The sequence below is a fragment of the Serinus canaria genome, chromosome 1, assembly GCF_022539315.1.
Source record: "Serinus canaria isolate serCan28SL12 chromosome 1, serCan2020, whole genome shotgun sequence".
In the NCBI taxonomy this organism is placed as follows: Eukaryota; Metazoa; Chordata; class Aves; order Passeriformes; family Fringillidae; genus Serinus; species Serinus canaria.
Genome location: NC_066313.1, coordinates 47,319,965 through 47,335,588, shown reverse-complemented (window position 1 = coordinate 47,335,588; position 15,624 = coordinate 47,319,965). Strand labels below are relative to the sequence as shown.

General features: G+C 37.2%; 1 protein-coding gene across 6 annotated transcripts in view; it reads right to left on the bottom strand.

Annotated features, from left to right (window-relative positions):
• Nucleotides 1-15,624, bottom strand: part of FRY (FRY microtubule binding protein) — a 224,273-nt gene that overhangs the window by 91,198 nt on the left and 117,451 nt on the right. For all 6 annotated transcript variants that reach the window (XM_050978471.1, XM_050978466.1, XM_050978479.1 and 3 more), the window contains 10 exons: nucleotides 14,332-14,471; nucleotides 12,330-12,420; nucleotides 11,878-11,957; nucleotides 11,682-11,762; nucleotides 9,955-10,123; nucleotides 7,554-7,646; nucleotides 7,359-7,457; nucleotides 4,830-4,931; nucleotides 1,503-1,606; nucleotides 932-1,040 (listed from right to left, as the gene is read on the bottom strand). In XM_050978471.1, the coding sequence (XP_050834428.1) occupies nucleotides 932-1,040; nucleotides 1,503-1,606; nucleotides 4,830-4,931; nucleotides 7,359-7,457; nucleotides 7,554-7,646; nucleotides 9,955-10,123; nucleotides 11,682-11,762; nucleotides 11,878-11,957; nucleotides 12,330-12,420; nucleotides 14,332-14,471 (1,068 nt within the window). The remainder of the gene's footprint in view (nucleotides 1-931; nucleotides 1,041-1,502; nucleotides 1,607-4,829; nucleotides 4,932-7,358; nucleotides 7,458-7,553; nucleotides 7,647-9,954; nucleotides 10,124-11,681; nucleotides 11,763-11,877; nucleotides 11,958-12,329; nucleotides 12,421-14,331; nucleotides 14,472-15,624) is intronic.

Here is a 15,624-nt window from a genome sequence, read left to right as displayed (position 1 = left end):
ACTGCAAATCAGTAAGCTGCTCACTTCTGTTAGTTATTTTCATTAAGGCTATAGAATGCTGAAAACCAGTTTAATCAGGGTTTATTTAAATATATGGAAAAACAGATTTTCAGAAGTATGTAGAACATATTATCAGATTTAAGCTTTTAACAATGCTTTATGTTGACAAAATCCAAAATGTGAAGCATTTAAACAGAAAATGATCCATTTTGGAAATAAAGCTTTTAATTATTTCATTTAAACTGCAGTAATTATGGCACTAACACAGTATTTTACATAAAAAGAGCTTGTTCACAGATGGCACAGTTAAGGGAAGATTTTAAGCATCTGTTTGCTTCATTCCTATTCAGAGATTTTAAGTACATGCTTAAGTGCTTTGCTCAATGGGAAAATTTTCTGAATTTAAGTCATAAAAGAGATGAAACTTCCAGTACTGCAGGTTAGTCTACTTTAGGAGTTCCCACTTGAACTGATGAAAACTACATCTGTCAATTCCATGCTGAACTTGGTTGACATCTGACTTACTGCTTTGAAAGCAGTGCAACTTATTGTCCTATACACCAGGGATGATTCAGGATCAGGATGAAACATGGCCTATTATTTTGAACTTCATTGACAGTCAGAAGGTGTCAACAAATGCATTTTTTGACTTGCTGGAAATTAAAAAAGCTGACAAAAATTACTTGTAAGTGAAGTGAACACATTTTAATCTATTTTCAATGGAATGAGGTTAATCAAAACCTGTTGTTCAAAACAAGTTTGCCCCAGCTCAGTGTATAATAATTTCATCTTTCCCTGGATGAAAAATAATGTCAACAGGGTGGTAAAAAATTCAGTCATTAGAAGTTTAATTATTTGTTAATTCGCTGTTGGAAAAATAAATTGTTCATCATCTGCAAAGATAATGAGAGCACTCATGGCTCTCCCATACCTGTGCAATAAACTGTATTATCTTCACAAAGATGTTTAGAGGCATATCTCTTGGCACAACCCCACGGGACCCTTTTGGGAAAAGGGTTGTGACAATAGTGATAAGTCGACTGTAAAAGAAAAATGAACATTAGACATTTTTGACCTTGCAGATCTTCATTTAGCATGACACCCCATCTAGAAAGACCAGAAAAAAACTTCCTTTGAATTGAAAATGTAATGGGGTGTCTTGTTCTGATCCTTTGCTACAAATTCAGTGTAATTATTTTATTTTATTACTATATTAAAAGTAAATTGACCATTCAATGGCCACTACAAAAGTATTTTTAACTTACACTGAACAATGAGCTACTTCTAATTTTTCCAAAAGCAGAAACACTTTATACAGCAATTTTCATAGGTGACAGAATAACTGACAGTGCCACGAGAGGTAATGTTTTGTTGTGTACAGTTGAGTTTCTTATTTCACAACAGAAATTGGGACAATTTGAAGGAATTCAGGAGAATATACAACCTCTTGACTTGCAACATCCACTCTACAATGGATTTTCATTACAAATAAAGCCCTTTACCTTTGAGTAGCTGTGTTGCTTTCACATTTAATTCTGATCATGTAAACCCACAGTAGTCTGTACAGAGATTCCAGTGCAACTCGAGCCATTTTTGGGTCCTTATTCTACAGAAATACATAAGAAACACGTAAGTTTTTCACATAAGAAAAACTTCCCACACAAATCAGCAAGGAAGTTTTACACTTAATGGATGCCAAGGTTCAGCATTTTGATAATAAAAATCCAAAAACAAAGAGCCTCACAACTGCTCAGAGCTCCATCCCTGTAGCTGTAAGATGCTCATGCATCCAACCTGCTTCTGTTATTACTAAAGTTGTTGAAAAACCCAAGTATCAAGTTAGTTACATTTGATACGTTACAATTTAAAATCCCTGTTTGAAAACCCCCACAATTAGACTATGAAAAGAAAAACTCCTATTCAGTAGATTAGATAAATTCAAAAGTTGTTGCCCTACGGTGGAGGCTTGGTACAAAGAACAGATAAAGAAATGTGCCACACATACTCAAGAGTGGAAGGACAAAAATCAGTGGATGCTTGTGGAGGCCTAATTAACATGGCATCTGCTATCAGCTGGACTGAATTGGTTTATCTGTCTGGATTGCTGTTTATTTTTAGCAACTAGTACAGGATTGTTTTTGAGTCTCTTCAGCCACATGCAGTTTTCTGTTTCTGGGGCAGTTGTAAGAAACAAGTCAGTGCAGTCCAATTAGATGGTCTCCCACATGTTGAGCCATCTGCTGGATTAAACTTTGCAGGAGTCCTGTACACTTTGACCTGAGATAAGGTTTGCCTGGCCCACAGGGCAAATCTCCACGGCAAAAATCTGAGATATTTTTGGCAGGCAAATGTTGAGCCACAGATCAAAGACTGCGGTTTGATCAAAGAAACTGCAGCTGATGCCATCAGAAATTCCTGAATGTGTATGGGTCTGGGTCCTCCAAAATGATGGGAAGACAATTTGCCATTGATATGGGAGACAACTTCAACTTTCAATGTGGTATCTGCCACAAGCTTAGGAACAGAAACACTGTTTTTGGGCCCCAATTTCCATTCAACTCCTTGACAGCACATTTTATGCAATAAAATTTTATATGGACAGAAAACTGAATAAAATTTTTTTGTTTATTATAGCAGCATACAATGGTTGTCACACATGCTTGGAATAAGTAGGAAAAGGAATGCCAAAGTTTACATGGCATATTATTCTCTGCAGGCCTTTAAAATAATAAAATCAGTTACAATCAATTCGTTTATTAACCTTTATTTTGTTTATTAACCTGTTTACTTCCAATCCATTTTTCACCAGTTACAATCATGTCAGTCCTTGAACAATTCAGACCCAAGAATTTTATTTCTTCAACAGGTGATGAAGTACGTTTATCAAAATTTACTCTTATTCCAAAGCTTTCAAGAAAACAGCAGGCTGTGGCTGAGTCAAGCTAATGAGAGGCTGTGTAGCAGAGGAGGAAGCTATCTGTTAACAAATGTCCAAACAGCCCCGTGATGAGGTATTTAGCTGAGAGGGCCACTGAGAAAGAGGGAGGAGAAAAGGGCTGAAACCAGTGTCATTGAATTTTTCAACAAATAGGAGACCAGTTTTTTGTCAGATCAGTAAGCTGCATGGCAGAGACAGGATTAAGAGGAAGGTGATAAAAAGCCAAGACACATCCAGGGGCAATAAGGGCATGTCCATGAGAGAGATCTGTCCAAGCTCATGGTGTTGGTGTGCACAACTCTCCCTCTAACAGATGGATTTCCAGCTTTTCCTCCAGCTGTGTGAGTCTGGCTTGGGTTGTGAGGTGTCAGCCTGTCTGGTGAAAAGATTGTTTCAATGGTTGGGGCATCTCTTTCTCTGTACTGGGATAGAGTGGCCAACCACTTTCTTACTTTAGCCACATATTCAGCTACCTTGCTTTCTCCCCAAAGTAAAGACTGAATTAGTTCCACCACATTAATCTGAGAGCCCTATAAATTGAAGCATATCTCAATGAATTACAGGTTGCAGGATAAATTCCAATTTTATTTTCAATCAGTAAGACAGGACCAACTTTTCTTATATTTTCTCTGATGGTTTCAAATAGTTTGTCAGGATCTCCTCAGTTTTCAGAAAAATATGTATTCCCATCTGTCTTTGCCTTTTGTGAAGCTTGTACAATTGCATAAAACCCCACAAAATTAGTTTTAATAACAACAATGTTATTTTCTGAATCGCTTTGCAAGTAAGATTCTAATGAATCCTCACTGAAAGTTAGGTAAATGAATCCTCACTGAAAGTTAGGTATTCAAGTACTGGCAAAAAGAAAACTTTAGGTAGACTGAACACTCTGAAAAGCTACTCTTACAGCAGGATCCATATGAAGAGAGTCAATACAAATTGTTTCACTAAGACAGAGAGAATGCATGACCAGAAAGCAACAGCAAACAAGGATGTAATATATACCTTTTTGATAAGCCTGAGAACTCAGCTTTTGGAGAGCAGATATTTGCCTCTGAGCTGAGAAAGTGGCTGAAATGTGAAGTTTGTATGAAGTTAGAAGTCTGCTCTTAGCAGAAGCCTCCTAACCACTGGTTCATCAAGACACAGTAGGGAGGCCCTTCATTTGCTCTAATCACTGCACTGTGTTTCTAATATTGTCCTTTTCAGGTGGGCACAGGACCATCCTTTCACAGGGCTGCAGTTTTGGCATGGCACAGGACAGGAGTTATTGCAAAAGTAAAAGGCGCGTGGAGGAGCAGCAATGATAACTAGCACGTGTGCATTGAACACCGCGTGTGCAGCCTGGGAACCACAGCAGATTGCAGTGGAAAACTAACCTTAAACCTCAAAGATCTAACATATGGTAAGGGAATAAGAAGGGCTACATGGAGGAAAAAGCTTGAAACTGTTTAGGGTTTTTGTAATGCAAACACTTAACACGAGTGAAACAAGCAATGGAATCAGTGTCCTACAAGAAGTTTCATTTTGAAAAATCAATAACAAGTTCTTTGTTTCCAATGCTTGTGTGAAAAAAGGAAGTTACTACTAGCTCATTTTTGGTATGTCACTCAACCTATTAACTTCCATCAGCAATTTTTTCTGTTTCACAGGCGTTTGACTCAGTCTTGGCTTGAGTTAGAGGAACAGCAGAAACTCAAACTAGGCCCAAGAATACTTTTTTGCTATTGAAAAAACCTGCACAGCTAAAGAACTTGTAGTGTCAGGAATAAAGTAATGTATGGAATCAGATAATAGCAATAACTCAGCACATTTACCTAAAAAGGCTATGCAACAGATCAACAGTGCACACTGAACTCTGAATACAATATTAAGACCAAGAGATACTAACCTTGAGATTGGAAAGGCAGTTGTTGAGGAAAATATGCCATCTGTTTAAAAAGAACTGCTTCTGACTGACACAAAGCAGGCATGTAACCAAGGGGTACAAAGCCTAAACAGGAAAGGGATGTCAATAAAGGGTTATTTGCATGTCTACACAACACAAAACTAACTTAATGGAGCTACTGTAAACTTGAAGTTCTAACCCCTCCGTTTTGTGCAATACAAGTTAGCCAACATAAACACATCAGCAAGCAGTGCTATTTAAAAGGAGCCTTCTCTAAAGCTGTTACAGATACCTTTCAAGGATGAACTAGAACCAACCATGTGTGCTCACAGCAGTGTAAGATAGGGCACAATTTTACAGACTCTCAGGGCTAAGTTCTGCCAGTTTACTGAGAAATAAAGGCATGGAAATTACTAAACTTTATTATTATAACAACAGGACCCACAGAGATTGTTGGAACTTGTGAATCACGTGACTATTACTCCTCAAAATCTGCAGTCCCAATATTTACCATGAGACATGTCAAAGGATTGTGTTAAAATACAGGGAATGCCTGGATCTGCTGGGAGTTACAGCTTGTGAAGTGAAAAAAAAATAGGAAGCAAAGCAGAAGACAGAAGTTGAAATACCGGAACCCAGTCTCTTTGTCAACGCTTACTTTAACACTTGTAAATGATACACTAAAAAATAAGCTAAAATGCACCTAATGATTTGGAAACTGACTCTGCTATTTCAAGAAGACTAAGGTTTCAGCTGAAGTGTTAATAAATCCAGTCAGGACATAAAAGCTGTTAGTAAAAAATAAGGTAATGTTCACTTTAAGATGAATTATTTAAAAAATGATGTCTAAATTCTAACTTCACTTACAGCTCAAAGTATAAACACATTCTAAATCTCAGTTTCTGTTCCAGTAACACATAACAAAACTGTCCATATCTAGGTTAATTTCTTGAGCAAATGCACATTAAGTTTTATAATCTTCATCTCCAAAATACATATGGGACAGGAGAAGTCTTCTCACAGAAGACTTTATTAATATACAGTTGAGTACTTGATTGGATCACAGAGTTTAGTAACATTCCAAGAGCATTACAGCCCATCCTAAGGAAGATCCAGAGGAGGGAAGAGAAACCATCTCCTGGAATTTCCTAATTCTCTCCATTCACTACCAAGAGAGCCTTAATGATTAGCTCACACGAGGTAGTTTTAGACAGAAAATGAAGCAAGATGACTTTCGCCATCCTGTCTGTACAGTGAGTGCATGGATTCACCAAACACTGATCTTGGTCCAGTTCAGACTTTAAGGAGTGTGCTTTCTTCCTGGAAGTCTGGAAATATGCACTGCAGCTATTTCTGTCAACTGTTTGCCTTTCCCCTCCTCCTCCTCCTCGCAATGTTTGTATTTCTAATCACACCCTCACAAGAATCTATTCTATTTTGTCACTTTTAACTATGTAGCCTCCAGTGTGGTGTGTGTAGACAAGCAATCAACTGCAAAGGCCCAGCTGTGCAATCCTTTCTCAAGAATGTAGTATTGACTTTGGCAAGTATGGCCATGGTTTGGGAAGTTCTATTTAATGTAAAAACTGTACAAAAAAGCTCTACCCTGCTGCAGTTCCAACAATGTTTTATTAACTCAGTAGAGTGGAACAGAGCCACACGAGCGCAAGCAGAGTGAAATCAGAAATCCATCTCAAGCCTCCCACTAATTCAGACTGGATCAGGACTGCACCCCAGGGGATGCTCTGACTGTCCCCTGGGAATGCTGTAAGAGGCAGAGAGTTCCAGCACACTCCTGCAGTCCTCCCAGCAGTTTCGCTAGCGCCAGTGACCGGCGTTTGCCGAAAGAACTGGAAACAGGGAAGTCTTTTTGACTTTCCCCTAGAATGAGGGAGGACAAATGACAAACTTTCTTTACTTAAAAGGAACAAGACTTCAAAATGGATTAGCTAATGCCACACTGCTGACAGGCGCTGACCCAGTTGGAGAGACAGACTGCTTAAGGCAGCCCAGCATCAAACTGACTCAGATCCTCATTTAATTCAGATCAACTCATGATTCCAAAAATACACTGCAGTGCCACCGCTCATCTCACATGAAAAAAAACGAAATAGGGAGCTACACAGTAGCCAAGTTATGGATTAAAAAGGGCATGTGTTATAAATTTTTTCCTTCCTACAGTGTGTTATTTAAGCCCCGTGAAAGAGTTGTTCCCACATGCCTCATTTGTTCTCGCTTGACAAAAAGTGAACTCTATTCTTTCTCCTCTTCTCCTAATGTTTACACATAACAACTATGAGAAAACCTAACCATTTAAAACTCTCAGAACCAGAAGCTGACAACATATTTGATTCAGACTAATTCAGATTATATTATCAGTAAAAGAAGTACAGTTATTTTCTGGAAACACAATAATCTTCCTTGCAAATAGAAATGTATTGGTTATAGCCAAATCCAAATAAAACATTTTGCAATTTCCCAAGGGTCTTGCTCAGAACTAAATTTTAACCTCTGCTTCTTAGAGTTACTAACCAGTGAGTGTTTCTTTCGTGATGAAAGTTCAAGCGTTGTGTCATACAGGCTTTCAACAAAGTTCCTCAGACAGGGGACATTCACTTCATTTTTAACAGCCTGAAATAAAATTTCATGTCAGTAAAAAAAACTATTTCAAAAGCTGTTTTATCTAATTTTAAAGTAATATGCAAACAACATCAAAAATAAACTTACAGCAGCTACGGGGACAAGAATTTCAACAAACAGTCCTGCCAGTGCATGCTTGATATCTTTGTCTTTAACTTCAAGGAAATAATGTGCACATTCCTAAATTAAAAAAAAAAAAAAACAAGAAACATAATTGCATATCAGTTGGAATAAAGACCTCTGAATGTTTGCTGAATGTGAATAACATGTCAGTGACTATTTTTATCCTGCAAATCCCACTGAAAACATTTGCCTCTTAACTTCTAAATCTGCATTTTGCAGCAAGTAGAAAGCAGGACATAAGTCAAGATCAAGGAGCTGTTACTCTAATCCAGAAAGTCTCCACTGACTCCAGCTGTGCCTGGTGGTGTTTTGGACTGGAAATTGAGTTGGACTCAGGGGCTGACCTCATGCCCTGTGTGTATCTTCAGGAGCAAAACTAATAGTCAACATGGACTGCTTCACACAATAGTCAGAAAAGGAATGTAATTCTCTGGTTAAGACACACAGGGTAATGAACAATGTTACTGCAAATATTTTTGGATGAATTTCATTGCTAGGATTCGTTGCATATTGAGGGTCAATATGGAATTGTGCTATGTGAGGACAATTTCCAGCCTGCATCTGGGGATTAAGAAAAAAATAAAAGCAGACTGTGTCCTAAACATGCAGTGAACTACTCTCCAGACAGCTGTGTTGCTCAGGAAGTGAGGGAGGGGAGATAAGCATCCACCCACTTGTGTGTACAGCTTCTCTGAGGATGACAAATCCTATTGCCCCAGTTAGTTTTTCTCTGGGTTCAAGGCCCAAACAGCCCCTGACTGCACGAGGAAGGTCCCCACTGACCATTTTTCCTTCACAGTCAGGCAGAGCAGTTTAAACCTCAGACCATGCATATTTTTCTCCTGTGTGCTAACAGGATTATACAACACATGGCTTCAGTCAGTCCAGCCAGGCTTCCTGAGGTGCTTGTGCACTCTTTAAGGGAAGACAGGCTCTTCTGGAGCTCACTCCTGAAATTAGCTGACCCTTTGAAAGCATCTCTCTCTACTACAGCAGCACTGTGTGACAGAGGTTTTAGGTGAAACACTGCATGGAGATACTCAAACAGACAAACTGCCCAAAGAGCTGAAATGTACTTCACCAAACAGAGCAATTGAGGTTTTCCCACATGCACAAGTTCATCTTATGATGCAGAGTAGTAAATAGAAAAATTCACGTAGCAGGGGAAGGTAGAGATTGAAATTTCAGTTTTACTGTATGGGATTTTTACCACAAATTTTAATAGTAGTGAACACTGGATAAAGCTGAGCCACAACCCCATTCACTCATCAAGTCAAGTGCACTGATCATACATTACTTTGGTATTTGCCAGCTCTTGATAACTTAAACTAAATTGACACATACTAGTATGTGTCTATATAACTAAGAGTAAAGTAGGAAAAAAATTACCTGTTTCTGTGTTGTTAAATATGTCTTAAATATACAATTAAATATGGTTTAGAATATATTGCAAAGCTGAAATAGAATGTGCATCCTGTTCAGGACTTAAAAGAAAAAGCTCGGTGTGCCTGTATGCCTGAAAATTTGTATTCCAATGCCAAATTCTTACTTGTGGGCATCTAACACTGATTTTTTTCCCTCCATTTACAGAACCAATACACTAAACTTTACATGGAGGTTCATATAAAATATTTATTTTACTGGATGAGTGGGTACAAAGCATGTAACTATGTGGGTGATCCCAAGAAAAAACAGGGGAATAGAAAGATTAGGCTAAAGAAACCTGCTGGTGGGAACAAAACCAATTGAACATTACCAGCAAGAACTCTGAAACATGAAGTAATTTCTTGCCTTTTAGAAAATTATGTAATCTATTAATTTAAAGCATTCATTGTAGTCAAACTATGTTCTGTACTAGTGATTTTTAAACCAGGAGAGTACAGAATGCACTCTGCAGCAAGCAGGGGGAAGGTGTGGTAGAAGGAGACAACACATCCAAAAGAAATTCAGTCCAGCTTTTGCCTCAATTCTCTGTCTCTTCCTCAGTGGTTTCCTCCATTAGAAGTTTCTCTCTTTTCTGGCAACTGTGTGAGTATTGGAATATCTACTTTGGAGGCAGTGAGCAGCTAGGGAGACACAGCTAGGCATGGACACGGCAAAGGACAGCTGTGGGATAGTGGGGTGGAAGGGCTGGGGTCTACAGAACAAAACCTCTTCCAGCTGGAGGGTGAGCTCTAGGGACTAGAGGTGTATGAAAATGACTAATGAAAAGCTGGTATGGGGCTCAGAACAAGCAGAAAGTAGCTGCATGTAGGTTTATGTGGGAATGACATATGGAAAATCTCCTAGAATATTACATGGAAAATAAAGGCTAGCCCATTCAGAAAGGCCTGGGAAACCACAGCTGTGTACTTGAGGATTTTACCTGCATAAACTGAAGAGAAGCCTCAAAGTCCTCCACAGGATACATCTTAATGCGAAAGAATTTCATTCCCATTATAAGACTGATAATGCTTTGAACTACATACGGGCTCTGCTCTTTATGCCGCAACTCTTTTAGCTCTGCCATAAATTTCTTCTTTACAGCAGGAAATCTACGAATTCAAATTGGTTAGTTTCAAAAAATACATACATTTCATTTGAAATGTATTGTAAGATCTATAAATTGGGAAAAACCTAAAGAAGATAAAACTTAGGTTGTATAAAAGTACCATTTCGCTCAGTATTTGAATAGATTTTTTTTTGTTTAGCTTTCTTTCACTTCTAATAAACTGAGAAAAGGAAGCATACAGCCTGATCTTAGTCCTTCTAGATAACCACATGTTTCAAATTATTTTATTACCACGCATCCCTTTTACATAAGAACTAACAATGTCATTTAAATAACCCCTTCAAATGTTTTTCAAAAATCCATGATGGAAGATAGCTATCTTGCAAGTACATGTAATATTTTCAAAAGGAAATATTTATACTATAACCCTGAAAATATTCATACAGCAGTTTGTCCCTTCAGTTTTTTTCCCAATAGCCATTACAGTAACACTTAAGCATTAACAACTACAATAACTTGGGGTAGCGGGCTCTGTGATAATTTTTGTTCCCCCCACAAATCTATTGAAGGTGTCTTTGGAGACACATTGTCCATAAAAATGATACCTAGAAAGAGCATCCAACAGGACCTCTGTCCTTTTTGAGACAAAATGGAAAGATTGTAATTGTGGTGGTGGGTGTAGCAGGTAACAACCTCTTGTTATCCCCTTCGATAGACAACCCAAGGGAAATGAGAGAAATAGGTTAGCAGGAAGAAGCCCTTCAGTGATAGAAACATCTTAGCCAGGCCCTTCAAAACTTTGACAGTCGACATGAAGCTTTGGATGCAGATACAACTTCTCCTTTTGCATTTGACCCAGCCAATTTAGAGGCCCAGGAAAGACCCTAGCTAAATTTGTATGATTTCCAGAATCCCAAACTGTTTTAGCCACATCAAGCCAAACTGATTGGTTTTTTAGAGCTGAGACTCACCCTCAGCAGCACCAAAGTGTTAGGAGACAGACAGCATTACATCAGGGCAGTAAAAGTCATCCTCTGCTTAGTTTGTGGTTTAAGTGCACAATGAGATGCTATATGGGGTACAGGAGATCCCGAGTTTGATTGTTTCCAAATTCAAAATTTAAGATCTGACCCACAAAATGTCTAATGTGATCTGTTCTAAGAAGGATGAAGAGTTCAGAAGCAGATGCATTAAGTTCTGAGCTGAAATAGCTGCAGAGAGCCTTAACATTGTTGCTATGCAGGAGGATAGCCATTTATAGGTTTGCCCAGCTAAAGAAAAAATAGCATCTACAAAAAAGCTAGTTAAAATAGCTCTCTTCAGCCCTTTGGGCTTTCTACAGACGTCATTGCTGAGATAGGAAAAATAATGCTGCTGTGGTTGAGTTGAATTTATTCATGATCACTGGACTAGATGCAGAAAGCCTGCGATTCCCTAGAGACCAATGTTTTAGAACATCTGGATAAATAGAAGGCCAATGAACTGAAATAACTTATTCCTACAGAATACTTAAAGAAAGTGAGAAAATCAGAATGTTCACATGCCAAGCAAGCAGACTTTGTCATATTTATGAAGGAAACAATATATTGAATTTTTCTTACTTTGCTTGAGCTAGAACACCTATTACTTCTGCATACAAATCTGCAACAATGTGCATATTCCCAGTGTTAGGACCAAGGTACCTAGCAAGACACAAGAAAGAATTCTCAGCTGAGAAAACATACTGTTTAAACCACAACTATTACAAAAATAAGAAAGTATCATTTTAATAGAATTTTTGCATGAAAAAAGCCTTACCCTTCTTTGTACTTAAAGTGCTTGAAAGCCAAGTTAATAACATCATTTACCAAACTGTCTATTACAGGATGAAGCGGAATCTGGAAACATAAAATAAAATATAACAGGTACACATGTGCTAGTATTACTGAGGGATACCATCCATTCAGAAATATATCAGTTAAAACAGCATGTAGCTAACAAAATAGCTAAAATGAGCCAGCCATTCTATGTTTATTTAGTTTGGAAGATAAATACTTTAGCTCCAAAGACTTGGCAAAGTAAGGTCAGTATGAGCACAGAATGCTATGTATCATACAGGTGCAAGAAAGACAGCAATGAAGAAGCATGCAGGATGTATTTCATGATTTTATTATAATCTTAAAGATGCGAACAGAAAGAAGAATCCCAAAATTCACTTGCATGGCTAATTTCCATCATTTATTAGTTAATGGACAATTGAGAACTCCTACCTGTTTCAAAACTTCTATTAATACTAAAGAAAAAATAAAATCAATAGCCAGATCTCTTCTCTCCATTAAATAGTCCCTCTGCTGTTCATCACTGCAAAATCAAACCAAGAAACACAATATTTTGGAGAAGTGTCATAATTCATATTATATGCCTTCTTCAATTACATAAATACACATAACAGGGAATTATGTTCTACCTTTTAAACTGCAGTCCAGCATTTCAGAAAATAATGTACTGTTATGCTCTTAAAATCTGAGATAAGCAGACCAAATCTAATTTGTGACTGTGATATTCTTTCAAATGCTTATATATCACCTATCCATTTCCTCCTTCATTTTCTTCCAGTTAAGATCCACAACAGTAAAAAAAAAAAAACAAACAAAAGCAAGGAAACTTATGGATTCTGTATTCTAACAAATCGTTTTAATTTAAATTTATTGCTGATGACACCATGTAGACCATTCTTAATTACACTTTGGAAGCAAATGTAACTTTGTGCTATCAAATTCATATTTAGACTTGTCTTGTATTTTGACAAATGCCTTAAAAGTACCAGTGGAGAATTCACAACCAAATTGTATTATCTCTTAAAAAAGTTCCAGTGTTAATTTTTAACTTTGGCGACACTTGTCAAACTTTTCAAACACATTTCTTGTACAGAACAACACAGAGGAATAAAAGTCTGAGGTGAATAGCTTCCAATAGAAATACCAAAAAAATACCCATTTGAATCAACTTTGATTAAAGTTTAAAAGTGTACTGAAAAGATAACATGAAATACACAGTACTTTTTTGCAAAACTAAACATTAAAGAAACAGTTCTGCAGTCCATTTGAAGCATGTAGCATGATTCCAGTGAGATTTTTGTTAAATTTGGCACAATTCTTATAAACATTGAGAGTTTTAGTGATTTCAATTGTACTTATGGGTTTGTAATAAAACAGGCATTTGGGAGTGCAACTTGATCAGTGTTGAAGCAAGTTATTTGCATTTTGGTTTCCTTTGGTTTTACATTAACTGGAGAAAGGACTCGTTGTACATTCCTTCTGTAACACCACCCATTGACAGAGTGGTCTTGTTTCACTGCTAACCTGACTTCCAACGAAATTTTGGGTGGAGTTCCTGAAGGCAGCTGTTTATGAGCAGGTAGTCGTGGAACAAGTTGGGAGAAAGAAGCAATTTAAGGCAAGGATTCATCTCACCCAAAAGCAGACATCTAATTAATGAACTGTGTCTTCATACTGCCCACTTCTACTGACATAAAGAGTCAAATTCAGGTTCATTTCTACCTTGGTATCTAAACCTAGCCCCCATCCCCTTGTTCCAGCAACTACTGCCTTTTGTAGTTACTGGGTAATAATATAATCCCAAAGTGAAGAATTCCTTAGAATTTCTGAAGACCAGTGTTAATTTTCCTGCTTATTCATTGATGTGTGCAAATGTAGTACTGAAGCATTTAGAAAAACTAAAAATTTGAAGAATATACCTGAACCACACTGCCATACCTCAATATAACCAAGATCAGTTTGCTGCCTTATCACTGAAGAACTACTGACATCATTATTTTTGTGTGCTTGTTACTTATAAGAGGTATGGTGCTAAAACTCTCTGACTGATTCTCAGGTTTTCAGATTGAGGGTAGGTATATGTGTATTTTTTTTTATGTGTAAGCAGAAGGCTATATAAGAAAAATTCTTCCAAGTGGCACAGAATTATTGCACCATCACTTGAGTAAATACAGTTTATACAAACTGGTATTTAAATATGAAAGTATCCAAAACATCTGTAAGGCAATTACAACAGCACTTTTATGTTTGAACTATGAGGATCATAACATGAAAGACGCAGTTATTCCATCCATCAAGAAGCTGGGAGAAGAGTTGCAGGAACAAGCAGAAAAATGATACAGCTTTCAAGCAACTGCTACCTCACAAAACTGATGGGTGAAGTGTAACACACTTCACCTTAGAATTTATCAATTACACATATTCAAAACCATACCTTTTGGATTTAGTGCTTGTTCTTGGTCTGTACTCATGAGATTCATCTTCTATGCCATTCTGCCTTTTATACCAATCAAACAAAGTGCGCAGGATTGAGGGTAGACAATATTCTGAAAGTGAGCTCATTGAGCTTATAACCTATGGGGAAAACACAATGAATCAACAAATGAAATGCTGTTCAGGTTTCTCTCCTCCTTAAAAAGAGTACTAATTCAATGGTTCTTTCTTGTTTTCATCCATTTTTTGAGAACTATGGTATAAGCAGTGATTAAATTCTGCATTTCCTGTTTTTAAAAGATGTGTGGACACGGCACGTAGGAACATGGTTTAGTGTTTAGACCTGGCAGTGTTGGGATTGTGGTTGAAGTTGATGATATCAAAAGTCTTTTCTAACATAAATGAATCTATCTGTAAAACATAAACAGAAATGCATCACCAGATTGTATGTTGATAGAGTCTTTATATTGATGATATTAAAATGCATTAAAATCATATTTAACATCTTTCAACATACCAGAAAACCATCTAGTTCTTCAAGTAGGTTATTTTGATTTGTTATACAATGTTGATTTGAGTTCAAACTGATTGTAACAAAAGAAAAAGTAATGAATTAGAAGTACTGTCTCCAGGGGTTATATACGACGGCTGGATGGCCTCCTTGAACCTCCAAATATATTGAGAAACACCACAAGTTCTGCAATAATTTTAATCAACTGACCATGCAGATGGGTGTATTTTACTCATAGGCTCCCACACCTGAAAACTTAGGAAAAAACCTGAAAACTTCTCTTTTATATATAGGAAAATGTTTAGAGTTTCTTGTGTCTTTGTGGGCACAAATAAACAAAACATAGTTTAGAATTATTCCTTAAAGGTTGCCAAATAAACAGCTCTAGTGGCATAAGAAGATTACTGCTCACTCAATATTAACTGTGTCACCAATTACAGAAATGTTACTGAGCATGTTGGAATGAAATGTGACTTAAACATTCTATTACAGGAAACTATAAAGTTACATGAACATGAAAAGATGAAAAGATCAGCAAGTAGGGTGAAAAAACCCCCATTATTATACAAGAGGATAATACATGTATTGCAACTGAACGTTCACAGCTACAGCATTTGTGCACATCCTAAGAAAATTTAAAAAAAAAAAACAAACCAAAAAAACCCCTATTTAAAATAGGGAAGAAAAAGAAATTAGTGATCTGGAGATTTTTGACCACCTCAAGATCATGCAGGGCTTGATCCTGCAAAGTGCTGAGTATCCAGGAGTGAAGAGCTGAACTGA